The sequence below is a fragment of the Falco peregrinus genome, chromosome 5 (genome assembly GCF_023634155.1).
Source record: "Falco peregrinus isolate bFalPer1 chromosome 5, bFalPer1.pri, whole genome shotgun sequence".
Taxonomy (NCBI): Eukaryota; Metazoa; Chordata; class Aves; order Falconiformes; family Falconidae; genus Falco; species Falco peregrinus.
Window position 1 is genome coordinate 64,190,235 of NC_073725.1, and position 26,684 is coordinate 64,216,918.

The 26,684-nt window shown below is 51.8% G+C and overlaps 1 protein-coding gene and 1 long non-coding RNA gene across 5 annotated transcripts; both read right to left on the minus strand.

Moving 5' to 3' along the window:
- Window positions 1-1,855: 1,855 nt before the first annotated feature.
- Window positions 1,856-7,320, minus strand: LOC114012284 (uncharacterized). Of its 4 annotated transcripts, XR_008747518.1 has the most exons (5): window positions 6,453-7,202; window positions 5,773-6,372; window positions 4,410-4,530; window positions 2,647-2,748; window positions 1,856-2,419 (listed from the first exon to the last, which is right to left on the minus strand). It is a non-coding gene; the product is annotated as an uncharacterized LOC114012284 (long non-coding RNA). The 4 variants fall into 4 exon arrangements; XR_008747519.1 differs by lacking the exon at window positions 6,453-7,202 and adding an exon at window positions 7,221-7,320 and having other exon boundaries at window positions 2,647-4,530; window positions 6,283-6,372; XR_008747517.1 differs by having other exon boundaries at window positions 2,647-4,530; window positions 6,283-6,372.
- Window positions 7,321-8,126: 806 nt separating this feature from the next.
- On the minus strand, window positions 8,127-26,538 carry LOC101916909 (uncharacterized). The gene is made up of 12 exons (XM_055803938.1): window positions 25,955-26,538; window positions 25,317-25,443; window positions 24,777-24,878; window positions 24,477-24,575; window positions 24,127-24,237; window positions 21,135-21,996; window positions 15,050-15,606; window positions 14,843-14,956; window positions 13,753-13,848; window positions 12,658-12,774; window positions 12,365-12,481; window positions 8,127-10,267 (listed from the first exon to the last, which is right to left on the minus strand). The coding sequence occupies exons 1-12, from the start codon at window positions 26,318-26,320 to the stop codon at window positions 9,222-9,224; spliced, it is 3,714 nt and encodes a 1,237-aa protein (XP_055659913.1). The 5' UTR covers window positions 26,321-26,538; the 3' UTR covers window positions 8,127-9,221.
- Window positions 26,539-26,684: the final 146 nt, after the last annotated feature.

Genomic DNA, 26,684 nt, shown 5'->3' on the forward strand with positions numbered 1-26,684 from the left:
GAGGGACCTGGGCAGGCTGGAGAGGTGGGCCCCTGCAAAACTTATAAAGTTCAATTCAGGCTGGGCAGAGAATGGGTTGGGAGCAGCCCTGAGGAGAGGGACTGGGGGTGCTGGTGGGCGAGAAGCTGGACGTGACCCGGCCACGTGCGCTCGCAGCCCAGAAAGCCCCCCGTGCCCTGGGCTGCATCCCCAACAGCGTGGCCGGCGGGGCGAGGGAGGGGGCTCTGCCCCGCTCTGCTGAGACCCCCCTGCAGCGCCGCCTCCAGCTCCGGGGCCCCCAGCATAAGGAGGGCACGGACCTGTTGGAGCGGGGCCAGAGGAGGCCACGGAGATGGCCAGAGGGCTGGAGCCCCTCTGCTGCGCAGCCGGGGTGGGAGCGCTGGGGCTGTTCAGCCCGGAGAAGGGAAGGCTCCTGGAGACCCTGGAGCACCTTCCAGCACCCAAAGGGGCCGGCGAGGAAGCTGGGGAGGGGCTTTTCCCAAGGGCCTGCAGCGCCAGGACAAGGGGGAACGGCTTTGCGCTGAGAGAGGGCAGATGGAGATCAGAGCTGAGGGAGAAATCCTTCCCTGTGAGGGCGGCGAGGCGCCGGCACGGGCTGCCCAGAGCAGCTGTGGGTGCCCCAGCCCTGGCAGTGCCCAAGGCCAGGCTGGATGGGGCTGGGAGCCACCGGGGCTGGGGGAAGGGGGCCCTGCGCGTGGCAGGGGTGGGACTGGGGGGTCTTTAAGGGCCCTTCCAAACCACACCAATCGGGGATTCTATGAAGAATAAAAGAAAAGCTGTCCCAGGGCAATTATAAGAAGGAAATAATGAGAAGCCAGTGGTAAAAACTTTCTGGACATTACTCCTGTACTTGGGATGGGCAGGGATCCTTTGGTCCCAAGTGTATCCCCCCAGTCCGCTTCAGAACTTAGTGAATTGCATCACAGCACCAGCTGTCTCTTGCTCTACTGCTCCTCATGGGAAGCTGAGGACATCACTCACGGGTTCACTGCGAAGCAGGTGCTTGAACTGGAGGCAACACAACTTTTTGACTCTTTGCATTCAACTGGAATAAGCAAAAATGCTAAATATCCCCAGCCTGCGTAGAGAATATGTGACTGACAAACACTGTCTCCGCAGGACCCCCTCCTGCCTGCTGAACTCATCCCCATAGCCAAAGCCACTGCTTTCTTTTCAGTTTACAGAGCGATGTTACCTGTACTTTGCCCTTACATTAAGAATATATCCATGCTCTTTTCCAGAATCTCAGAAATTAAATTGGCATCTTGCCCCCAGTAAACAGATGTTTGAAGCAACTGATTCTGGTCGTTATTTCCACATGACAGTGCTTTCACTGCCACTGCTGCTGTCCTATGACTGAAACTGCTGAACTAATTTTTTTGTTGTTACTGTTTTTAACTCAAACCCAACCACTCACCTTAACCTAAGCTTTTAAAAGCGCCATTTCCTGCTTACAGCTCTGTGGACCATCCTGTTCCGATGGCAACATTTTCTCAGTCTTCCCATACTCAAAAAGCTTTGAGCATTTTCCTGCATTAATACATTCTCCAGCACATGCTGTTTGGTGCACCAGAAGACTTTTTTTTAACAGTGTTTTTGGTACCATCAACACTGCTCGACACAACTCCTCCTCCCAGATATTAATAATCATCTAGCTGCTAATTAAAATCAGGTCCCAATCGATGACCATTAGCCTGGCACCAACAAGCTTTTATGCTTGAACTTGATTCAGTTTAGTAAAACCCTTATCCTAAAGCTTCCCCTACAATCAATATATGACTATCAACCATCATCTCTGGATGGAGGGATTTTTTGATAACCAAATGGAAAAAAAAAAAATCTACCCCAGGAAAGCTTCTGGCACACTGATTACATGTATATGTTATGAGTTTGCAAGTGATTAGTGAGTCTCGGTTTTTCCATAAAACTTTTTTTCACATTCTGTACACTTGTAAGGCTGCTCTCCCTGTGTGAGTTCTCTGGTGGCGAATCAAGACTGTGTGGCGACCAAAGTTTTTACCGCAGTCTGTGCATATATAAGATGATACCCGATGATGTTTAGTGTGAATTTGTTTGTATTTTAGAAGTCCAATCTTCAATTTAAAAATTAAAAAAAAAATTAAAAATTTCTGACATTCTGTACACAGATACAGTCTCTCTCCTGCATAGGTCTGCTGATAAAAGAGGATCTCTTTGAATTCATTAGGTTCTTCCTCAAGAGAGCTGTTGCCTCTTCTGCTTCCCATTGGATTTGCCTGACCTGTTGCTGAATTATGATGACTCTTGCATGTTACCCCCTTGTCCAAAATTTGGCAACTCTGGTTTCAGGTTCCTCCTGAGAATGATCCCTGCAGTTCTGCATTTTCTGCACTCTTCGCGTGACTCTGCAACTCGGATCTGATCACAGGACTGCCGCAGCCTGGAACAAAAAGATTCCAAACATTCCCTTTAACTGATGTGATAGAACATAAATCTCCAAAGAACAACAATTCCTGATTCACCATGACCACATCCGTACAAAGAAAACAAGTCTTGGGTAAAAAAGCAGGGATGCACTAGAATCCCCCCTCCCTCTAATCCTACAAGCTTGTGCAGTTTGAATGTGTCACCAGTTTGATTTCTGACAAGTCTCAGGCCACCACGCACCTGCACCAAGACTTGTGGTAATCTGCCTTTCCTCAAAATCCTGCTGATGCTTGACAGGCAGTGTTCCTCTCACCTGGATATTGCTTTTGGGAACAGCATAGTCTGCACAAGGAACAGAACACGGAGATGACAGTTATTATTGTCCTCTGATTTTTTTTTTCCCCCCTGTTATTACAAAGACATTTCCTAAGCTACTTTAATTGTATCGATGCAGACAAAGGACATGTTGCACAAAGACCCGTCCTGAGGACAGCTTGTCAGCCTCTTCACTCTAAGCTTCTGAGCCCTGTAGTTTACTTGTGCCTTTCTTCTGTAACATGAGTCATTTTTGTTAATTTACATCAAAAATATTGTTCTTTGAGAAAGCAAAAGGCAGTATTTTTCCAGTTGTTCCTAAAACTGTAAGAAAAGACTTAGTGATGCTGTTTTCTAGCAAATCCCTGCACAACCCACTGTCTAAAAGCACATCTCCCTTGTCCTCCAGGGAAAGACCCAGCAAGAGCGTAACAGCAAATGCAGTTGCTCTGGCATCTGCAGAGGGTGGCTGGGAAGCAGGCGAGCAGCATTTGTCTTCCAATTTTTCAACTTTTGAATATAATTTCTGGAATATTTTTGAAAGTTAGATGTTCAAAAGTGGAAAGTCTTGAACTGATTGCACCCTTAAAACCTAATTCAGCTGTTTGGTGCCAAATTCAGTCCTAACTGTCTTTCTGATACATGAACTTATTTTCCCCCAACTAATCCCTCCCCATGCAACACACAGCACATACTTTTTTAACAGATCAGAGCTTTAGAGCAGCTGTCTGCAGACTCTAGCTTTTCTGCTATAAAAAATAGAAGGTATGTAAAGAATAAAAAAGAAAGTGGAATCACATTGTCTCATTACTTTATGTAATTTCAAATTTGCAAGTGCAGAAGTAGTAACAGAATGAGGTAAGGCTAAATCAGTGTTTCTTAAACGGAACCGAAGTGTGGCACCAAGTGCAAACTAGAGTATGTGACAACTCAGGCTCTAGGGGTTCACAGCACTTGTGTTCCTGCAGTCTAAAGGACAAGTAAAGGCACTTCTAGCTCCTAAATACAGCAAGTTCTTCTTCTGTTAATCCAGGGAATTACCTGAACGCTGAGGAGCCAGTGAGGGCTCACATCTTCAAATTAAAAAACAACTACTTCAAACAAATGTATAGTTGGGCACTTAAAACTAACCAGTAAGACTTCTTCATTTTCTCGGTCATCATTCATGTTATCTAACTATTTCTGCAGCAAAAGTAGTTCAACACTCTTAGCAAATCACAAGAACAAACATACATCGGGATTTGGGGCTGATGAAAATACTAACAACTATAACAAGTCCACAGGACTCAGGATAACACATGCCACTGCTGCTCCTGAGCTCATGTCTCTTAACCTCTTCCACTCTCCTTTGTTCCTTGTTTTAGTCAACACGTGCATCACCAGCAGCAGAGCCTTCCACTCGCCACTGTTCTACCCGTATCACGCAGACAAGGTATCACCTACACACACAGACTGAGTACCTGACAACAACAGAGCACAGGGAGGCAGCAGTTGCGGAGGCATTAGAAAAGCCACTGTCCTTCAATCTTTAAAGAAAAGACTGTGGAGCTTATCATCTCACAAAGATTCCGAAGCATCTAAATATTAATTCAGCAGGAATCAAGGGATTTGAGGAGTGACTGTTAGACAAGAGCCAGGCCAGAAACTGCATAGATCTGTGAGCCTTCAGCGAGAAAGGAAAAACTAACCTTTACCCAGCGTGGTTAAAGATTCATAATTCTCCTTTATCACCTTCTTGTAAAGTTGTTTCTGCCAATCTTCCAAGTCCTTCCCCTCACACACTGCACCATTATTAAATGTCCCAGGCACCTAAAACAAGGTGTTCAATAGTTGACACCATTAGCAAGCTGTACATCCTTGAAAGCCCTCTTCGTCACACAGTATTAAACAAGCGCTCACCAGCCAACCTTACGTACAACCAGCACACCAACTGAGGGCTTTATACACAAATCCTCTGCTGTTATTTCTGCATGCAACTCAGAATGAGTAAAATTACTTAATAATGTGACTCAACTGAAATTATGATTCTATAATGACTGTGGCAAAAATTAGTCGTAAAAAAAAAAAATCTGTGGTCACATCGATACCTAGCCCCATCAAGGAATTTGGCTCTTCCTTTCACTGAAAAACAGAAAATACTCCAGAGTGTATTTTAAATAAGCCCTGAGGCAGTGCCACAGTCTGTCAGATCTGGCTGTAAGAGTTCTTCCCTAATAATAAAAGTTAACACAAACAAAAAACTAAGCCCTACAAAGAGATTAATACTGTGGTTATTTTGCAATGTATATATACATTCTGTGTACATACTTTGTATCTGTACTTTATATCTACAGAGTACCACATTTCTACATGCTTGCCTTTGAACATGTTTTAATTTGCCTTTCAATCTAATGCCCAGCTCACTGGTTCAGATGTTTGCAGTTTCCATCATGTATAAGCTTGCATCAGGTATAAACTCAATTGTACAAATCTGCTGCCAAAAATTTCATTAATGTGTCACTAGATGGGATCGCAATCCAAACCAAATACACCAGGGAGAAGGTTGAGCAGTTAAACTTTTGTCTTAGCCCCAAACACCCACGCTATGGAAACTCCGCCACCAACAAATCATCTCAGTGACTCTAAACATAATTTTTCCAAGCATGAGGGCTGTCATGTACAAATGCAGCTCTGCAGGGAGCAAATCCATTTTACAGCACAAAGTGGGGCTGCGTTTCTAACAAATAGCACAGATTTTCTCCCTAACATTTAGGCACAAAATTAGAATTCAAGCCCAAAGAGCACGAAGATGCCTTTCATTTCCCCCCAGTTACCAGCCTCCCAGTGCCACCTCCACACTCTGCAGTACCAGGGAGAAAAACAAAACCTGCTGCATCACTGGCAACTTTTTACTGTCAGGTAGCATGTTTCACCTACTGTTGCTTCCTTGAAGTCCTTCATGTGTAAATCTTACTTTAATTTAAGGGAAGTAAATACAATAGCAAACATCTTAGTGCACCCTCAAGTGCTCAGGATTCCAGATTCGGTTTTGGGTTTTATTACTTATCCTACCACAGAAACCCTGAGGTGTGCCAACAAGCCAGTTTCCGTCTTCACCCAAAATGATTTTTTTGGGAACAGCTTCTTTCAACAGACATCTGTTTTTTCTAATTTTTAAGGGGTCAATTTCAAAAGAACTGTCCTCAAAATGCTTTGAACACAGTCGCTGATGCTTGAAAGGCGTTCCCATGTCCTGGCCCATGTTGTGAATCCACTGCTTCAAGAGAGGTTTATTTTGTAAATGGAAGCCATAGAAAGTTACAGTACTGCTCTTGTACGCCCCGCTGGTGGCATTTTGACAATTCAGTGCTGAGCAATAAACCATCGTAAAACAAGAAACGGGAACAAATCAAAAACCAACGTGCCTGGAGGATGGTTTAAAGAGTTTCCAATAAACTTCAGTTGATTGAAATGGAACTAAACTTCTCAAGAAAAACCATGGTTTTGAAAAACAGAAAGAGCTGAGGTCACAAAGAAGTGAAACATGGTGCCAAACTTCACTGCCAGGGACACGGAGCTCACCACAGCTGCTGTCCGCTGTGCAGGGACAGAAGGAACCAGGACCGCTTCCGCAGCATGTGGCTTCCCTGCTTCAAAGCGACAGTGTACAACCTGAAAGGCAAAAAGGTTTAAAATCAACTTAATGGACCATTACTGTGCAATTTGCATTTAAAGTAAATTCTGCTACGTACGCATATATATACACTTCATTAATTTGCGTATCCATGAGGAATTCGCCCATGCTCCACAACAAAGCATGTTATACAGAACGCAGGAACAGAAGGGTGACGGCCAAATAACGTCCAAAAAATGAAGACAGGTTTATCCACGGGGTCTGGACAAGGACTTCCCCACCGTATCAGCTGCGTGCTGGAGGAGGCGAGTCTGGGGGACGTCAGCTCGAGAGGAGCTGCTCGGGCAGACGCATTGAAAGAGGAGAAAACCGCACACCCAGAGGCGCCGTTAGAAAAGGACGATGACAGAAATCATCAGGGCGTAAAGGGCTCCGCAGAGCCCACGGGGCACGGCCCTGGAAACAGACACCGCCCGGCTGCAGCGCCAGCAACTCCCCGCCCCACCGCACGGCTCTGGGGGCCGGTGCGGGTCGCGGCCCGCTCTGGTACCAGGCGCGGAGGAAGCCAGGCACCCCCGTGCCATGGCAGCCCCTCCAGCCGGTCCGGCTGCAGGCCCCCCCGCTCCCGGCTCCCCGCGCCGGCGAGGCTAAGGCGGCTGTTGCTCCCTCCGGGGCCGGCGTCCCGGCTCTGCGGAGAGGCACTGGAGAGCGGGGCACCCATCGCCCCGAGGCGCAGAGAGCAGCCGCCCCGTTGCGGGAAGCACGCACCAAGCTCCCCCGCGCCGCCGGGCCCCGCGGGAGGGCCCGGGCCCGGGCCCCGCCGGAACGGGCCCGCGCAGCCACCAGAGCACAGGCCTCTCCCGCAGGACAGCCGCTCCCCTCCTACCAGCTCCGCCGGTGCCGAGGTGGAGGACACGTATCTCCCCTCAGAAACCCCGTCCGCCGGACCGCCATCTTCCTCCGCGGCGCCGCGCCCCGCCCCTCAGCCGGGACACCGGCCAATCGCGTGGGGCCTCGGCTGTCAAACGCTTTCCGCCCCCTCGCCATTGGTCGCCTGCCCTACCCATGGCGCGCTGTGCCCCGGCCAGCCAATCACCACCAGCGCTTGCGGCGTGGCTTCCCCTACGAGGAGGGGCGGGCGGGTGCATATATTCCCATTGGCCAGCACAGAAAGAAACAAAACCCTGATTGGAGGAAACGAGCGTGACCTCACGGGAAGGGACGCAGGGATTACGACCCCGCTTCTTCTCGTTGTCATAGCAACGGCGGAGCGGCGGCGGCCCGGGCTGGGCCCGGCCGGGAGCGGGGCGGCGAGGCGCCGGTAAACGCCCGGGAGCATCCCGGGAAGCGGCTCAGCCACGTGCCCGCTGGGGGGAGGAGGGGGGCAGGCCCGGGGCCCCTCACGGAGGAGCGGCGGCGGGAAGCGGGCTGCGCAGTCCCGCAGCGCGGGGCTGGCTCTGCGCGTCCCTGGCCCGGGGAGGGGGTCGCGGCCGCAGCTCCCCCTCCTCGAGGGCAGGCTGAGCCCAGGGGCTCGCCCCGCTCCCGCCGGGGAGAATCCTGCCGTTCCCCTTCTCCGCTGCCGGTTACTCCCACATCTGAAGCCAAGACCTGTCCTGAAAACGGGGCCCTGGGGGACAGCAGGCCCAGAGCTCCTCCTCCTGTGTCAGCCCCGCTCGTCTTTCCTCTTCCTCCTGTAGAACAACCCACAGCATTTCTCTAACAATTTTATTTTTAAAAAACATGACATTTCCAGCCAACAAGAATGCAGAACAAACTTTAGCAGAAACATGCACATTAAAAAAGGCCGTTTAACAATTTTGTCACAACTGTCTGACAGTGTAGGAGCCCTGAATCAAACCGGGCTCTTGCCTGACTGCCACTGCTGCCGCTTTGTTTCCCACAAGGCTCAATGCCACCGACAACCAAGGTGACCGATGGTACATCCAGACTCTTACTACTAAAGGAATTAATTGTGCCCTTGCAATGTCACAACACATCAGACTGCCAGCAGCACTCTCCTCTTCAAGAGATATTAAAGAGGAGCAAAAATAAAGTTTCTGAAGGAGAATGTTTAACAAGCATCTAAACGTTCTGTTTTCACAGGATTCGGAAAATTGAACAAACACAGAAGACCTGTAACAACGTGGCAAAGTAAGTACAACACAACTTTAAGGCTATGCAAAATTTAAACCATATTCCAGGCTCCCCAGTCATTTTACAACGCCAGGGTGAGGATCCAGCCTTCAGGAACTCTCTCTTAATGTTCAGCAGAAAGGAGCCCTAAGAGCTCTGTGATTTAACTGTGGGACCAAGCTGCCTCTCAGGCTCTACTCCCCTCTGTCTCATTGCCACTTCCTGCAGAGGCTTCTTTCAAACAGCCACAGGATCAACGCTTCCTTTCTCAAAGCATTTCACACAAGTAGGTGTCTCCTGGCACTGTTTGGTGGACAATTAGTAACTGACTCACTTGTTTTCAGCCCTGTCCCTGGACTGTGGCCTCTCAGTAGCTGAGGGGTAACATTTCAGCTAGTCTCCAGCCAGAAGCATTACAAATTGTTCTGTGTGTCACCGTCATTTCTCTCTGGCATGGATTCACGGCTCGCAGTAACTCCAAGCATCGCAGACTTCCTACACGGCTCCAACACATCCCAAACAGCTACAGGCACCAGTGAAAGCTGTGAAACAGCTCTGCACACCATTTCAATGTGATCTGTGGAAAATATCCCCCCCACCAACCTTCTCCCTTTGCCTGGGAGGGGGCTCAGGACGGCCGTTCAACAGCCTCCTCCTCCCGCCACAGTCCAGCACAGAGCTGGGGGATCCTGCCACAGCCCTGCAAGGCTGATGGCCAAGGGGGTCTGCGAAACCCCCGGCTGGACGGGATTTTCTATATGGAGTGCATCACAGACCCCCTGATCTCTGTGCAGGGCCAACCGGCCAATGTCAGGTGTGTTTCTTGCATGTGAGTTTCCTGATGTTTCATCAAACTCCTCCTGAGCACAAATCTTTTCCTGCAGAGGGGGCACTGGAAGAGCCCCTCTCCTGAGTGCCGGCGCTGGTGGTTTAGAAGGTAATCCTTTCTCCTGTAGCTTTTATCACACTCAGAGCACTTGTATGGCCTCTCTCCTGTGTGAGTCATCTGGTGCCTAACAAGCCACGAATGGCAAATGAAGCTTTTCCCACAGTCACTGCAGATGTAGGATTTGCCCCTGCCCTGGCTCTGCTGCTGGCCTGCGGGGCTGCCCCGGGGCATGAAGTGCTGCCTGCAGCGGGTGCAGGACTCCGACCTGTCCTGCCCGTGATCCCAGCAGGGGCTGGCTAATGCGTTTTCTGTGGGGAAGTTCTCCTCGCTTTCTGCAGATGGCTGCTCCTCTCCGCTGAGGCTGTTGTAGTCACGAAGCCTGGTGCCACCCGCAGGGTTTTGTCCGCACTCGGTACGGGCCACCAGCTGCGGCCCTGCAGGCAGCCCCTCGCAGGAGGCAGGAGCGGCCCCCTGCCCGATTCCTTTCTCACCCAGAGCACACGGCTGTGGGTGCAGTGGATGGAACACCCTTTCGTTGAGATTCTTCTCACATGCATGGCCCGGAAATATCTCCCCTTCTCGGGCTCCCTGGGGAGTCTGAAGATGATCCTGCTGGGTGGAGTTTCTCTCACATTTGTTGTACGTGCATGGTCTCTTTCCAACACTATTTTCCTGAGTGCTAAAGAAATCTAAGCGCTCATCAAACCCTTGGTCGTACTGAGTGTCACCCCCAAGGCCATTCCTGGTGGTGTTTGTTTCCATCATTTCTGAATTCCACTGACTGTCCCATGTCACTCCAGGACTAGGATCCTTGGAAAACTTCTCTCCAGGTCTTCTCGGTACCTCTGCATCACACACCATGCTCTCAAGGCAATCTTCTGGAGGGTCCCTCTTTGTGTTTTCATCGTGCACTGAAACAGATAGATTTCAGTCTTTCAGTTAAGGAAGCCTCTTAAAGAGTATCCCTCCAAGCCAACAGCCATGCTGAAGTAATAAGATGGGAGGTTTTAATACTGAGGGGAGAAAGTACTATTGTTCCATGGAAACGAAATCTCCAAGAAAACAGAAGATCTTTTTGCAACTTTTTAAAAAAATCTACATTAAAAAATCATTAATGCAATGTCTTATTTTCATCCTCTTGGTCAGATGTCTGAAGTGTGAGGTTAGTTCCCTGACAGAGCCGACACCGTTGCACCTCAGTGCTCTCAGCTGCTCTCCAGACAATCCAGCGAGCACCTAGAGAAGCAAAGGGTCCGAGCCGAGGCACTGAAGCCAGCCCAGTGGCTCAGTGGGGATGCCCCTTTCTTGTACCTTGTGTCTGCAGGCTGGACTTCTGCAGGGAGACATTCTCTGGCTGTGTCCTTGCTCAGACTGCTCGGAGCAGTGCTGCGTAGTGGCAGCGCTCACACCTTACAAGTGATCCCCAGACAGGGAGGCAGCTCTGGCTGGATGCAGAGGCACGCCCAGACTGAGAGCTGTCAGTCAGACTGCCTCTCCTCCAGACGCCTCTCCTGCTTTCCTTGGAAAAAGTTTACAATTCCTGATAATACAACCTAAAAAGGTATCTGGCACCTGAGCCACTTAGACACAGCTCTAGATGTGCCATTGAACAAAACTGTTCTGCTGACCAGCAAATCCCCTCTTTCTGTAATTACTCTTTCCTGTGACCAACGTCCAGTGTTCCATTTTCCAGATTATTTCCACCAATGCTCTTCAGCTTTCTAACACCGTGATTTTTCTGCACCCTAAGGCCTGTGATCCTTCCCACATCTGCAGGTTGCTACAAAAAGACTCCACCGAGCACCATGAAGGACCACAGGTCTCTCAGCAGTGTCAACCAGCCAAGTCCAAAGTTAACTGCGCTACATAAACATCCTGAGCAATTATTTCTCCAGCTGCGTACTGGGACATCAGCACACAAACATGTTACCACAGGCCAAACTCAAGCATGATTTGAGTGCTGTAAAAGGCACCAGCTGCTCTACGGTAATTGTCTAAGCACGTCCTCTCACCCCAGAAACTCCAGATTACATGTAAGCACAAACTGGAAGGCCTGGAACAGGCTTACTCGGCTGGAAAGCCCACCCTGGGAGTGCCCTCAGAGCAGCTGCAACAGGTCTTCCTCAGCAAGGAGTTGGTGGGAGCTGATCCAGCCTTACACCAGGGCAATATTCTGGATGGCCTTTTTCAGTGGGGCAAAAATCTTTGATGCTGGTAGCTCCCATGCAGTTACTGGCACACTGAGAGTTTACCCCTTGATTTACTCTATAGTAACTTCATCACGTGCCATGGATGTTTAAATAGCTTACATGACGTGAAGGAATTCCAGGCTACCAACTGATTTCTACACAGAATATTCCTCTGCACCCCCTCCTCAGTTATCCAAGTGACAGCTATACTGACTGGCCCCAGGTTATGGCCCAGGAAATTGTATTTAATTAATAACCCCATCCAAATTTGCACACCCATTGCCTGAGGCTAAGCCTTGATCCAAAGATGAATCTCTACTAACTCCACGTCAGGCATGATCCATACTTCAAGTGCACTCTGCAGAAAAACTCCGAATGAATGCTAGCACCTACATCTCCGAACAACACTTCCTAAAATCGTTTTGCATTAAAGCTGCCTTCTCTTTTGCTGCAGGACAGCTCTCCCACTTGGGAATGCAAAGTCAGTGCTCTATGTTCATCAGTAACAGGTTTAGACACCACCAAGCCAGCTGGAAGTACAAACTTGATCCATAAAGCCTGAGCACACCACCGTGCCTGCCTTAAACAGACACCCCAGACAGAGCCTGTGACAGTTTTAAGCCAGCTGAAAGAGGAACAAGTCTCTGCCGCTGACAGAACCTGAAATTTTTGTGAACAAATACTAACCAGCAGACTGAGGTTTGTTCCAGTTCTTTCATGGCTTATGTTATAAGGTCATGACATTTAGTATAGTATTAAAAAAAATGCCCTAAATTAGATTTAGTGTCCCAGAATTCTCAGCTGAAATCCATTACTGACCTGCACTTGGATCCGTAGAGATTTCTTCTTCTTTCTCCAAGTCTTGTCGTTCAGGGCAGCGTGGCTCCTCCTCTTGTTTAATCCATGATAAAACGTCAGTTGCATAAGTCTGAAATCCTGCTCATTGGGGAGAATTTACACAACTGAGAAACACTGGGGAAAGACGCAAAGCACGGAAGATTTGGGAATTCACAAAGGTAAGAAAAGCGCTGACAAAAGCAGGGAAGAAAGGACATCAAAAGCCACCTGAGGGGCAACTCCTGCAGTAGGAGTTTTTACCAGGGAATCCTCACCTGCATCAGGGCCTCCTGGGAGGTCCTCACCCTCTGCACCTGGCAGCTCCCTGGCACATGCTTCTTTGCCTTTCTTGGTCTGACTTGAAGCTTCAGGCTCACAAAACGCTTGCTTGGCTAAAGGAGAAAATTCAAGACGAGCGTGTCACAACTGCATAAGCTCAGGATTTCACAAGGGTGAAACTGGCTTTTGTTTTGGTTTTTGTTGACCCGCAAGTCAAGCTCCCACAATCCCAGTTTCTTAATGAAACCTGATGGAAAAGTCTAAAAATCCCAGTTTCCTACATAGGCAGGAAGCAGAGTAAAACAACAGCGGAGTCAACCAGTAGAGCTGCTAACCCTTTGTAAAGAGTAAGGACAGCCAAGCTCCAAAGCAGAATAGTTTCTTTGTAATACAAAGAGGTACCACCAAATGAGAAGGCAAGAAACAGGTCCCCGGGCTGCGTAGCCTCCCCATACAGCAACAGAATTTCCAAGGAGTTGGTGCACTTGCTCGTGTACACAGAAAAAACACAGAAGAGGCGAGGAGGGAAAAGGCAATCTGAAGCCTCTGGACAGGCAGGAGAGGCACTGCAGCCCTGCAAGAGAAGGCTGCAGGGGACGTGGAGCTAAGGAGCTGCCAGCGTCCCCGATTCCCCCTGAGCCAGAACAGCGCGGAGTCCTGCCTTCATGCAATCACAGCCCCACACGGGAGATGGCACCAGCCACAGACCTCATTCTACCACTGATTTTTGCCTCCTCCAAGTTAACCCATCGGCCCCAAAAAGTCACTAATGGCCCACTGCACTAGATATTTAATCGGCATAGAGCTATCAACTCAAGGGAAGGACTTTAACGGGGAACGAAACATTTCCTATTCTGCGCTGGATTGCTTGGATGAAAACCAGCCACATACTCTGCAAACTGCAAAACTGCTGTGAGAAGGGAAAGACGAAATACCAGCCCTTACTGGTCAGGACTGGTGGCAAGTCTATTCAAAACTTGTGAGCTCTTTGTGAAAGGTTTGGAATACATGAGAAGAGGTGGAGAAAAAAAAAGTGCACCTTGGAATTTAATCCCTGTTTTATTTTCCCTCCAAGGTATGCAGTTACTCACCCGGGCAGGGCTCTTCAGGAACTTCTTCAGCTCCCCTCTCCCGCTGATCTGCAACGCACAACTCCTCCTCTTGCTTAATATGGATTGGGCCATCTTCTGTTAATAGGAACCAATGTTATTTCAATTCCATACAAAAAATTAATTCCGATTCTCATCCCACCCCAGCCACAGCAGCTCTGTCCTGGCTCACATTACAGAGAAAACTTCAGTTCAGTTCTAGTTCTTGCTGACCAATGTCTGTTAAACAGATCCAAAATATTTGTCATAAAACCTTCATCTGTTGTTTGAGCCTCAGAAACACACAAATTTTTCATGCAAGTGTAACGTCCATTTTGTTGTGGCACCCATTAGCAAATGAAAACACATTCTATATGGCCCTGGGAGAGGACAGTGCCACCCGAGTTCTTGTTCTCCAGTTTTGTTTCTTTTTTGGCTCTGCCAGAATTATGCCGTTCCCTTTACGGTCACCATTGGTAAAATGCACACCACTTCTAACCCATCAGAAAAACACTCGTGAGAATTATCAATGAAAATTATTGGGGCGAGGGGGAAGTCTATGAAATAAATGAGGATAAACAAGTATTTGAGGCCAGGCTGGACAGGGCTTGGAGCCACCGGGGCTAGTGGAAGGCGTCCCTGCCCGTGGCAGGGGTGGGCCTGGGTGGGCCTTAAGGTCCCTTCAACCCAAACTGTTCAGAGATTCTGTGCTCTGCACATTATCATTCCACCTCCGTCACACAAGCAAGGAATTGGAGGCACACTTCACACGTGTAAAACCAACTACATTGTGCACGTTTCTGCACAGGGAATAGAAAGTCCTCTTGACAGCCTGCCTTCAGGCTGGAAAACCAAACGTCATCCCACTTCAACGGGTGAAGCAGGCACAGCCGAACGGCAAGGGGATGGCTGGTGTGACAAAGGTGACCCAGCATCTGGGAGAGGTAGAAGAAGCAGTTTGACGCCATGTGCTGGTAGCGCTGGTAGGGATGAGATGCCCAGCAGCCACGTCTGAAAGATCAGGCTCGACACAGCGAGTGCCCAGGGGAGCGCGGCCACCCCGGCGCTGCCCGGCCGCCCCGAGGCCACTCACCGGCGCAGGTCTCTGCAGGCTCGGCGCTGTCATCACCGCCCTCGCTGCCCGGAGCGTATGGCTGGCTCCCGTCCTCCGCCTGGGCCTGCGCGTCCCGGCCGGCGCCGTCCAGCTCTGCGGGGGGCGGGGGGTGAGCAGCAGCCGGGGGTCCCGCCGCCGGGGGTCCCGCCGCCCGCCGCCGGCCCTCGCCACCCGCCGGGCCCTTACCGAGGGACAGCAGCATGTGGTAGTTGCTCCTCATGACGGCGCGGTGCAGGGCCCGCTGCCAGCCGCGCAGCGCCCGCCACTCACGCTCGCTGAACTGCAGCCACACGTCCTCCAGGCTCAGCGGCAGCCGCGGCGCGCCGCGCCGCGCCGCCTCCCGCCCGCCGCCGGCCGCCCCGCGCCTCACCGGCACCCGGCTGGCCCCGCCGCCGCCGCCGCTCTCCAGCCGCCGTTCCAGCGCCTGCAGCCGGCCGCGCAGGGCCAGCGCGGCCCGCAGCTGCCGCTCCGCCCGCGCCAGGCGGGCCTCCAGGCGGAGCAGCCGCGCCGCCACCGCCTCCGCTCGCCCGACACGGGGACCGGCCATGGCCTCTGCCGCCGGCCCGACGCCGGCGCGACACCGGCGCGACGCCGCCGTGCTCCGCGGCCGCCGCGCAGCGCCCCCTGCCGCCGCCCTGCGCCGCGCACTGCGGCGCCCCCCGGCGGGAGGGCCCGAGGCGCGGGCGGCACCGCACCGCCGAAGGGACGGGGCGGATCTGGGGTCTCCTCGGAGCCGTGGGGGACTAGGATCCCCTCGGAGCCATGAGGGACCAGGATCCCTTCGGAGCCGTGGGGTCCCTCGGAGCCATGAGGGACCAGGATCCCCTCACAGCCGTGAGGGACTGAGGATCCCCTCAGAGCTGTGAGGGTCTGGGGGCTCCCTCATAGGCATGAGGGATCAGGGATCCTCTCAGAATCGTGAGGCATAAGTTCTCTACAGAGCTGTGAGGGACCAGGATCCCCTCACAGCCGTGGAGGACCGGGATCCTCTTGGAGCCATGAGGGATCCAAGGACCCCTTGGAGCCATGAGGGACCAGGATCCCCTCACAGCTGTGGGGGACTGAGGATCCCCTCAAAGCTGTGAGGGACTGGGGGCTCCCTCATAGGCATGAAGGACTGGGGATCCTCTCAGAGCTGTGAGGAGTAAGTTCCCTACACTGCTGTGACCACACAGAATCCTCAGAGCTGGAAGGGATCAGGGTCCCCACAGAGCTGGGAGGGACTGGAATCCCCTCACAGCTGTGAAAGCTTCAAGATCCCCCAGAGCAATGAAGGAATAGGGCACCCTCAGAACCATGAAGCCTGGGGGTCCTCTCAGCTGTGAGGGCCCAGTGTCTCCTCAGAGCTATGGGGGCTCAGGACCCCTCCAGAGCCATGAAGGCTGTGGTGTCCCCTCGTGGCTGTGAGGGATCGCTTTACCACTGACTTGCGAGGGTGCAGGATCCCCTCAGAGCCATGGGGCTTTTCTGTCCTCTCAGAGCCATGAGGGTACAAGATTCCCTCAAGTTATGAGGACACAGCCTCCTCTCACAGTCCCAAGGAATCAGGATCCCCTCAGAGCCATGGGGACTCGGGATCCCCTCTGAGCCCCAGGCCCACCCTGCTGGCATGCAGCGCAGGGTCTCTGTGGTGCATCTTGGTGTGGCTCCAGGTGCTACCATGGCCTTTGGTGGGGTGGTGGCAAAGCTGTGTGGCGCAGCCTGGCCCTGGGCTGCAGTTTGCAGGACGCTGCCTGTGCAGCTGCACGCGTGACTTGCTGAGGGGGAGCCCCTTGCGGTGGCAGCCCTCTGAATGGTCCCATCTGTGATGGCAGCAGCCCCCCAGCTCTCCTGCTCTGCACAAGCATCAGGAGGAGCTCATGCCTTGGGTATCTTGCACAAACGAAGGTGAAGCTGAGGTGGTTGGAAGTTTTTATTGAATCTTGTGCACTGGGTACAGCCACCACAGGAGAACTCTGCAAATTCAAGTCTTCCAGAAGCATCTGGGATCTCCACTGCAGGTGTCCCCACAGAGACACCTTCAGTTAGGTTGGGTGACACTCCCAGGCCTTCCCTCTGTGACTGACAGCCACCATGTGACCCATGCTCTGCTTGGAATCACCACCTCACCTTATCCTCCTGATCTGGTAAGTTCACTGAACTGCCTGGCAATCGGCTATGAAAAACTGGACCTCCCTTAGGGTAAGAGGTGATCAGAACTGCAAAGGTACAAGTTTGCTTGTACATCACCTCTGTGGCTGACATGCAACTCGGTGGCTGACATTCTTGCTACAGGTAGGTCTCAGGATGGTGCCTATGTCAGGTCCAGCCCAGGAAGGGACAGAAAGGCTTAAAAACCTAGAAACAGTGTTAGGTGACACCTGTTGGTCCCTTTGGCAGGGGACAGGCCTGTGGTGAGAACCTCTCCAGGGGACGACAAGGCTCCTCTGTACTTACATGTTTTCTTCTTGCCTTGCATTTAATAGTTATGTCAGGAGCTGGATGCAGGAGAGCCGGTGTACCTCTCTCAAATACAGAAGCAACAGCGTTCCACAGGACGTAAAGAATTCCTACTTCTATGGGGTAAGATACACAGAGAAGCTTTTATAAACAAAGATCTGAAGTCATAAAGCAATAAAAACATGGAGTTGCTTTAACAACAGCACTTGTAGAATGAACAAAAGCTTGAGTTGCTAGTTGCTCTTAACCAAAATAGTTTGCATTTGCCAGAACCTGAGAATCCAGTAAGATGTTGCTGCCCTGGGTGTACCTTGATCAGTTTGGGTGTTGTGTGTCATCATCGTCTGCGCCCCCCCCTTTCTGTGCATGACTTTGTCTTCTTTTGTGAAGAGTATCTCAGCCTAGATATGTGGTTTTGCAGTGGAGGCTGCTGCCCTACTGCAGCCTAAGCTATAGCAGCCCAACTAACAGAAGATCAGGAACAAGTTGCACACTGAGGCATGCTACTCAAGGATGATAAAAGCTCAGCGTTTGTTCATGGAGGGTGCAGACTCCACAATGCATCTCAGTGTGGGTGTAGAACCTGTGCTCTCAAAAAACTACCTCCCTCCCCATCACCACAGCTTCTCTGACCTTCCCACACTTCTGCTCTTCCCTGTAAGCATTACTCTATCTGTGCACAGGGATGTTTTATCTTCTTTATCTTGGTCGTGGAAAAGCAGCACATTTCTGTATCACTTGATGCTTCTTCTTGGATTGTCAAATTTTCGCTATTTAAGCAGCCATGTATCTCAAAATAGCTCTGAGATTTGTTATAAATGTACATATTTGTCTCTGAAATACAAAGGAGCTGGGCTAGAATAGGGCAACTATGACTCACCGTGCAAAATACTGCTTCATCTGTATTATCAAAGGCAGCATCAAGAAGTTATGAAACATGGAGCACATCAAGTGCTTCTGATGCTCAGATGGTGGTTAACATATGAAATCTCCCAGTCAAAAACAGGAGAGTGCTGTAGAGATGGGACATCTGGAGTGCCCATGTTTTCACCACCCAAACACTGATTCTTTTACAGTTGCAGATAGAGAGACACCTCTCAGATGTGAGCATGACATCAGCTGTCAGGTAGCTTCTTCATTTTAACTAATGTTTAATATATCTAATAACAACAAAGTGGTAGGAGGCCGGCACTGGAACATAAAAGCAATAGTGCAACAGGGAAGAGAGATGGCAACATAGCAGGACTTTGATGTTTCCCATTATTGCCTTTTTCTAAGAGACTGAAACAGCCCAGAAAAGGCACCTGTAACTGTAGAATAATCTAAGAGTGCTGCCAAAGTGATCCTAAGATTCAGGATGTTCTGGTCACAGGGGAATCTGTGACAAGCGCCCCTCCACTGCTTTATGTGGCAGCATCTTTATCCCAGAATACATCCCACTCTTCCTGGACTCAACCAGGCTAAACAGATGACAACTGCAACACTGCAGTTGCTGAAAACTTTTTGCCAGCAGCAGGACTGATGTGACCTGCCTGCGGGATGAGAATTGTGTAAGCAAGCTTATCTACATCCTGGTTTTGGATACTCTTACCATTCAGGCCCTGTTTGGATCTCAGATAGGCATACGGAAAAGAGTTCTCATGCTCAGGTTCCACTGCAATATTAAAAAAGGATTAAACAATGAAAACACACTCCATTCTTTTTCCTGATTCAAGGCAGGTTTCTGTCTCTCCATCAGTAAGGCATGATACTACAAACCACCCTTACCAATGGGTAAAATGATTTTTTTAAAAAAGAAACATTTAGAACTTTACAGCTTTAATTTGCTCAAGTTTAACATTATTGTTATGAAAAATCAAGTATCTGCTGCTGCAAATTTAATTGGCATTTTACAAAGAGATAGAAACAGTTCCCTGCCTTGAGGGCTCACAGTCTAAGTAATAAAGGTGTAAAACAGAAATAAGCAGTTTATCTGGAGTCAGTAGAAAGCCACTGGAGAACTCATTCTTTTACCTGCTTATTGGACAAGACCCAAACTGCTCATCTGGGTATCAAATGCCCCACACTGCTACCTGCGAAGAGACCCTCCTCCTTCAGCATGTCAAACAATGGAGAAAAACCAGTCCATGTTCCCTGCTTTATGGTAGCAAGTGGCCACTGAACACCAAGAAGTGATAAAACCCTGTCCTCACAGATTTCTTATCTGGGGGGGTGGGGGGGTGGGGATGTGTGTAGAAACACGGATAGGTGCACAGGGAAGGGCTCACCACACGCAGATCTACTCAGACACAGCAGAACCTGTGAAATCACAGACCTCAGCAGCACTAGGACAAGAAAAGGTGGCAGGCAGTTAGTCACCAGGCAAACAGCTGCAGTGGCTAAAGATGCTTTGGCACACGTGGCTCTGTGCTAGCTCCCACAGCGCGGGTCCAGAGGTTCACACAGGCTCACCCTGATCTGCTCTGGGCAAGAATCAAATTAACTTAAACAGCCCAGAGCTTGGCCAGAGCTGGGCCAAGGTGAACACAGGAGTGCTCATGTCTTATGCTCCGCTGGCAGGGCAGGTGACAACAACCTGGAAAGAGACCTCGCTCCTGGGCCAAAGGAGTTTCCAGACCAAAACACCTGCCACAGCAGCCAGCTAGAGCCAGAAGAACATCTCTCTCTGAGGGGACAAGCCTGCCAAGGCGGGGGTGCAGGTGGCTGACACTCTGGGACCAGGAAGCAACAGAAGGGTTTCTAAAGCCATCCCTGAACCTGCACTACACATTTGGGCAATTTACTAAACACATGTCAGATGCTGGGAATTTCTTAACGGTTTGGGATACGATGAAAGCTCATCCTCAAGAACAAAAAACATCTGCACCTCAAGCTACCAGGAGGAGAGGGAGATGAAGACCATAATGAAATACAAAGGAAAGAAGCAGTGTTAACATATAGGCAGTCAGCAGGAAGTCATCCCAACATTCACTTCAGCATGTGAATACAGGTGTACCCCACCTCTGGCTTACGGGTGGCTTCCCTGTTCAGTTCCACTGGGAGCATTGCAGAGGTATGAGAAGCAGTTTGGGCAATGCCACCTTTGGGCACGCTCAGAGGCGACAGACAACAGAGCAAACTCCCCTTGGTCACTGCAGTGCAAGCCCACAGTCTCCAGTAGAGTGCGTCCCAGTGTCTCCAAGCAGTATGTGGCCCTATCATCATAATTTCCTGCAAATTAAATCCAATTTCAAGCTCTAGAGAAGGAACTGAATCTATCTTTTCCAGCTCACTTCCAGGATAGAAGCAGCAGTGAAAACCATATGGCCTGTGCTGAAGCATGGAGAGAGCTGGGAACTGCCTGCCTGCCTTTCTTTGGCAAAGGGGGGAACTGTGCAAGCCATCAGGGAGGCCTCACCCTGTGCACATGTTTAGTTGCCAGGAGCCTTTTGTGAACGTGCAACTCAAACTCACCCACGAAAAGGAGCAGAGCAGAACTTTGTCCAGGGAAGCCTGGGAAACTCCAGATGAATTGTTTCAAAAAAAACCCCAACCAACCAACCAAACCCTCAGCCTTGCTGGAACCAGTTCAGACAGACTAAAACTCAGAGAGGCCCAAAACACTTTATTCTGGAGAGCTTTTGGGGTGGACTATGAGGTACTGTGGCATACCACCACAACGAAGAAAAGGGTAGTGGTGCCAAGGTGGATCCTAATTCTACTTTGCTTGGATCTTTAGGATAAAATGTCAAAGAGCCTTTAATACTGAGCAATGGAGACTGTCTCCTCTCCTACCTCCTCAAGGGGCTGCCTGAGCCTGTGCAACCTAGCAGCTGGGTAGTGGTGCCTTCCTCACACTCTGCGTGACCACACAGTTCCTCTTGCGCAGGTGGTTCTTCTCATGCTGGAGGAGGTGCTGCTTCTGGTTGAGGTGCTTTGGGCACTCGTTGCATTGGTATGGCCTCTCCCCTGTGTGGACCCTCTGATGCTGGAGCAGCTCAGAGGGGTGGGTGAAGGTCTTCCCACAGTATGAGCACCAGAAGATCCTTCCGCTCCGGCCCAAGTGTACGCGCCGGTGGACGATGAGAGAGTTTTCTTTTGGGAGAAGTATTCCTGACACTTTTCACACTTGTAAGGCCTCCCCTGTGGGCAGTCCCTCTGACTTGGCTTGCAGCTGCCGTTGGCGTCAATGCTTTTCATGTGCCTGGGATTGCTGTACACCTTGTCCATGGCTGGGACACTGGTGTGGGCTTTTGCATTCTGGTTCTGCTTGAATCTCTCCTTGGCCACATGGGTCCTGTCTTCTGCACGGGTCCGCTGGCGCTGCTGACGGAGGAAGCCCTCCTCTCCAGCGTGTGCACTTCTGCACTGCATGCCATGGCTCTCCTGGTGAGTCGTCACCATCTTCCTCAGACAAAAGCCCTTCCCACACGCTGTACATGAGTGAGGTCTCTTCTTGGGACAGCTACGTCCATAGAAGGTGACAGCGTTGCTTTTGCCAGGACCCTCTTTCCCCAGAGTGGACGGTACCAGCCTGCTCTCGCTCTGGCTTCCCTGCTGCACAGGAGACCTGCACTGACTATCAAGAGGCATCGCCTTGCTGGGACCTTGGAAAAGCAGGTCCTCCGACTTTATTGCAGGGGGCTCTGAGCTTTGGGGGTGTTCCTCAGAGTCCAGCTGCTCTGTTTGGAATGTTACCATGTTATCTGCTGGAACTGACAAGAACAACAAAAGGGACATTCACTGACATGAGACGCAAGATGCTTCCGAAATGCTTCCCACTCCTTCCCCCACCAGAAAGGCCCATCTCACACAGGGAGTGTGAAAGGCAGCTGTGCTCACAGAACAACAGCCAGCTGAAAGGCCAAAAGAGAGAATACAAGTGAAAAGCACAGGAATGCTTCCCTTTCAGTGGGCCAGAGTGCAAGCAGAAGTGAGGGAGGAGGCAGAGGGAAGTGCTGCCTTCCAAGACAACAGAGTCTGGCAGTTTCCAAAATCATCCCCAGCCATCTTACTTCCCCTAAGTGCCAAGACCCCATGGACCAGGGATGGACCTTTGCTTCTCTCATCAACACGTCTGCCTCCCTCCCCACACCAACGACTCTGTATTTCTCACTCTTCAGAGAGCACCAGCTCATTCCCCGAGATCCACCTCCCCTCCACTCCCAGGACATGGTGACTCACCTGCGTAACCCTTTTCTTGAAAGGGGACATGCAAACACTGGCTGTTTTGACTAGATACATGCCTTCTGCTGCTCAGGATATGTATGTAACGAGGAAGCCTTCTCTGCAGTCCTCCCTAAAGCAGTACAAATACATTTTCTCCAAGGGTTCGCTGCTTTTCATCTCTGAGCTAGGTGCCTGGGGTTCTCTATTCGTGCTAAACCTATCTCAGATCTTCTCTTGACTCTCATTTCTGCCTGAACATTCAATTTTAGTTGACCTGGGTACATATATGACCCATAGGTGGAAAACCAACCAAAGGTCAAGGATGGAGACTGCCAACACAACCATTTTAAACGCTGTTGACAGTGTGAGGGCAAAATCTAAGCAGGGATCAGCCTCCTGTCTGGAAAGCATTGCTCCCCAGTTCACCAGCGCTTTGCAGTGACTGACAGCGGAGAGATGACAATGTGACACAAGGGGCCTGAGAAAAAGCAGCTAAGATTTAGTCACGGCAGGGCAAATGCCATCAAAAACTGAGCAAGCCCCGCTGACACCTCTGACGTGACACAAGAAGAACAAACAGAAACCAGGACTGAGGGAAAAGAGGTGACTGGTGAGCTGGGGACAGTCTGTTAATAATGGCATGTTTACTCAATTATTGGGAAAAACAGAGCCACCCCAGCTGACCGGTGACTTCCCTAGCCCTAGGTAGCTACTGAGGCACTGCTCTGGAGCGCAGCTCCCTCTTCTGAGGATGTAGCCACCAAGCAGAAGAAATTCCAGGAGAAAAGCAGATATACTCTAGAGGATATGAGACAAGACCCACACAAGGGAGCTGAGCATTCTAGGCCAGGTGCTGAGAAGCCCAGGGGCCGCAGGGAAGAGGCAAGCTCTGCACCAGCCAGGGTCCTGCTGGGGATGGGGGACAGCCTCTTGCTGCAGGATGGAAGCCAGAGGCGACATTCCATCTGGGAATCGGCCCAAACCTCTTCTAAGCCTGCTTTGCTGTGTCCTGTGACAGTAGGTTCTACAGCTTGCACACATAACGATAACAGCCTTTGCCCTGCTTGGTTTAAGCAAATCCCTGCTCTCTGGTTCTCAGAGGGCAAGGAAGAGTGAAGGCTCGTTCCTTCAGTTCCTGCTGTGCACTGCTCAGCCAGGCAGCACTGTGTTGCATCACCCTCTCTGCCATGCCTTCCTTAGGCTGAGGAGTCCTACTGCGTTCAGTCTCTCCCAACACAGCAGCTCACCACCTCGCTGCTCTGCTCTGGACCGCAGCCTTAACTACTGTATTCCTTTCAAGACTGAGTGAGCAAAGCTTCACTCAGTTCCCCAGGTAATCTGGCATAACACCACCATCGCTGGAGAAGACTTTGAGAATTTTCTTGACTTCTATTCCTAAGGATTCCTGTATTCCATTTGATTTACCTCACAAGTGCCTGCCTCCTCACATGCAGGGTCTCATCTACCTAGCACTTCTACATCTACCTACTAGTAAAACTGTCCGTACACTTTCTGCCTGCTTTCCTAACCTCAGCACAGCTCTTGCTCTTTCCGCACTGCCCCAGCTGCCTGTCCTCAGTCCCCATGTCTTGGTGTACTCTGCCCCACAGCAGGAACATTGGGGACTCCCTGCATCTCCAGCTGCACAGCATGCTGCACAACTGCTCGCAACTCACCCACACTGAGCTCTGTAAACTCTGCATTCTCCATGGCTCCCTGCTCCTCTGCACACTGCTCTTCCTCTTGCTTCACAGAGCCCACAAAGCTCAGCTCTGGAATACTGTGGTCTGGTAAGGTAGAGAGGAAACTACTGGTTATCATAGCACGGCTCGGCTCTTGCCTCACTGTGCCCAGGTTTGCTCCCAGCCACCCTTTCACATACAAGCATCGCTCCAGCACCTCCTGTTCCTACTTCTGGGAGCGTTACTCTGCCACGCAGAGCAGTGGTTTTCCCCTTAACCTCCATTTCAGGAAAGCGTCCTCCCTACCCTTGAGTCCAAACACACCCTTTCCAAACAACGCTCACCAGCTCCAGGTTCCTCCAGCATCGTTCCTCCCTTCAGGCTTTCCTGCGCTCCTTCTCTGCTGTCCTGCCTGCTCTCCTCAAGTTTAAACAGCAGAGGCTCTGCTAATGAGAAAAATCAAACCCATTATGTTTTTTTTTCTAACACCCTTTTACTCCCCCTGAACCTGCTCCTCCGGACATCTGAGAAGTTCCCCCCACAGCAAATAAAAACTTATCACCTTGTGACATCCTCTGTCTGGTGATACCAACACCCAAACATTACGATTGAGAATAAAGCTGTAATTCGCCTCTTGCCTGCACCTGGTTCTGCTGGAATCTCTGGTGAAGCTGCCTCGTCCCCCTCGCAGGGCACTTCTCCTCTCTGAAGCTGGGACAGGAGGTCAGGTTTGGAGATTACATAATCTGTTTAGGGGCACAAATATTAAGGTTTCCATGCCACATCAAAATGGCTGCTGCATCCACGGGAAGGAACATGCTCAGCTGCGCTCCCAAAATTGCCTCCATGGGTGACAACACACCACTCAGCAGTGCGGCGAGCCCTCCACGGCCCGCCAGCAGACAGCTCCCAACCTACCCCGTGGGGAAAGCCCCGCCAGCCGCAGGGAAGGGGCTGTGCTGGCACCAGGCAATGCGGGGGGCGTGGAGGTGACTGCGGCCAGCGCCCACGTCCCCGCGAGTGCCAGTGTGACTGGATGTGACACCTGCTGCGCTCTGCGCTGCCCCCAACAACAGGCACCAGCTTCTCTACCCCTCTACAGATCTGCTTCCCAGGTGTGGGAGAAAGACACCAAGGGAGCTCATCCAGAAGCACTGGTAACTGACTAGAACAGCGATACTTACCCAGAGAGATCAGGGATTCGTTCTTCCCTCTCAGCACGTTTTTGTACAGCTCCCTCTGCCATTCCTCCAGGTTCTCCCAGTCCTGTGCAGAGAAGCAAGTGGCAGTGCTTTCAAACACCACCGGGCCCTGCAATCGTAACAGTGACACACTCGGCACCGGGTCTGGGACCTGGAGCCAGGGTACCCTCCTTTCTATTTATTACTGCCATCAGGCATCAAGAAGGGAAAAAAAATTTCCTGCCTTGGGGCACCCTCAGGACATGGAGTAGCGGCTCAGATATTCTGTTTACAGAAGTTTGCTAATTCTTGGGAGGACAAACTGAATTCCACAATATTCCCGCCTCCCTGTGCGCAGAGCCCGAACCCATCACACGGGACCTGCCGTTAATCCTTAAAACTCGACCACCTCTCCCTTTGCAGGGGGGTACTGCTGGATCTAAACATGTATGTGAGCAGGGAGGTGAGCGACCGCTGCCCCAACGCTTCGGCATGGTGGGCGATGAGGGCGATGAGAAGGTGGGCTGCTCCTGCGGTGCCCACCGAACTGTTCAGGAGATGTCGAGGGGTTGTGCCCCGAGGGACAAAGCACCTGCGGCTGCCTATGGGTCCCTCAGAGCCGCTAACGAGCTGTTTGTTACCTTGGGGACCGCATCCCCGGGGGGCAGCTGCAGGATCCTAAAATTCTTGTTCTTCAGGAGGTTCTCCATGTTCTCCAGGCGCTGCTGGAGCTGCCTGTACTCCTGGATGAGGGTGCCCAGCACGGCCAGCTTACTTTCCAGCTGGCTCCCGAACTCCACCACCGTTTTCTCGCAGTCGAAGTACTTCTTCTCGGTGGTCACCGTCCGGCGCTCCAAGCTGAGCAGCCGCGCGGCGTGGGCGTCCACGCTCCGCTCCACTGCCTGCACGGCCGCCACCACCGTCCACAGCGAGATGCTGGAGCCGCCGGGCCGCGGGGCTCTGCTCGCGGCGGGCAAGCAGAGGCCGGCCGGATGCGGGGGCTCCATCGCCGCGGCTCTGCCCGCCGGCCGGACACCGGGCCCGGGGCCCGCGGGGCTGCAGCGCGGCTCCTGCCGCCGCCGGGCGCCTTCGGGGCTGCGGGTCAGCAGCGCCCCGGGACGGGCCCGCCCGCTCCTCCCGCCCGGCACCCGGCCCCAGTACCTGCGTGGGGCCACGGGTACCCCCTGCCCAGGCTCCCAGGCCCGGCCCTTGTCCTCCCCGCTCCCTCCCGGCCCGCCCCCCGCCCGCTCCTGGCACGCTCCCGCCGCCGCCCCGGCCGTGGCACGCCGCTGCCGCCGCTCCGCCTCTCCGCGGCGCTTTGCCTGCTGGGGGGTGACGCTCCCGCGGCCGCTCGCCGCAGCGCCCCCGCCG

Excerpts from the sequence above, each read along its gene's own strand:
- LOC101916909 (XM_055803938.1), bottom strand. The coding sequence starts at position 26,320 with ATGGAGCCCCCGCATCCGGCCGGCCTCTGCTTGCCCGCCGCGAGCAGA. Across the intron at positions 24,238-24,476 it reads GCTGGAGGAACCTGGAGCTG|ACCACAGTATTCCAGAGCTG; the intron begins GTGAGCGTTGTT and ends CTACCTTACCAG. Across the intron at positions 13,849-14,842 it reads GCCTGCAGAGACCTGCGCCG|AAGATGGCCCAATCCATATT; the intron begins GTGAGTGGCCTC and ends TCCTATTAACAG.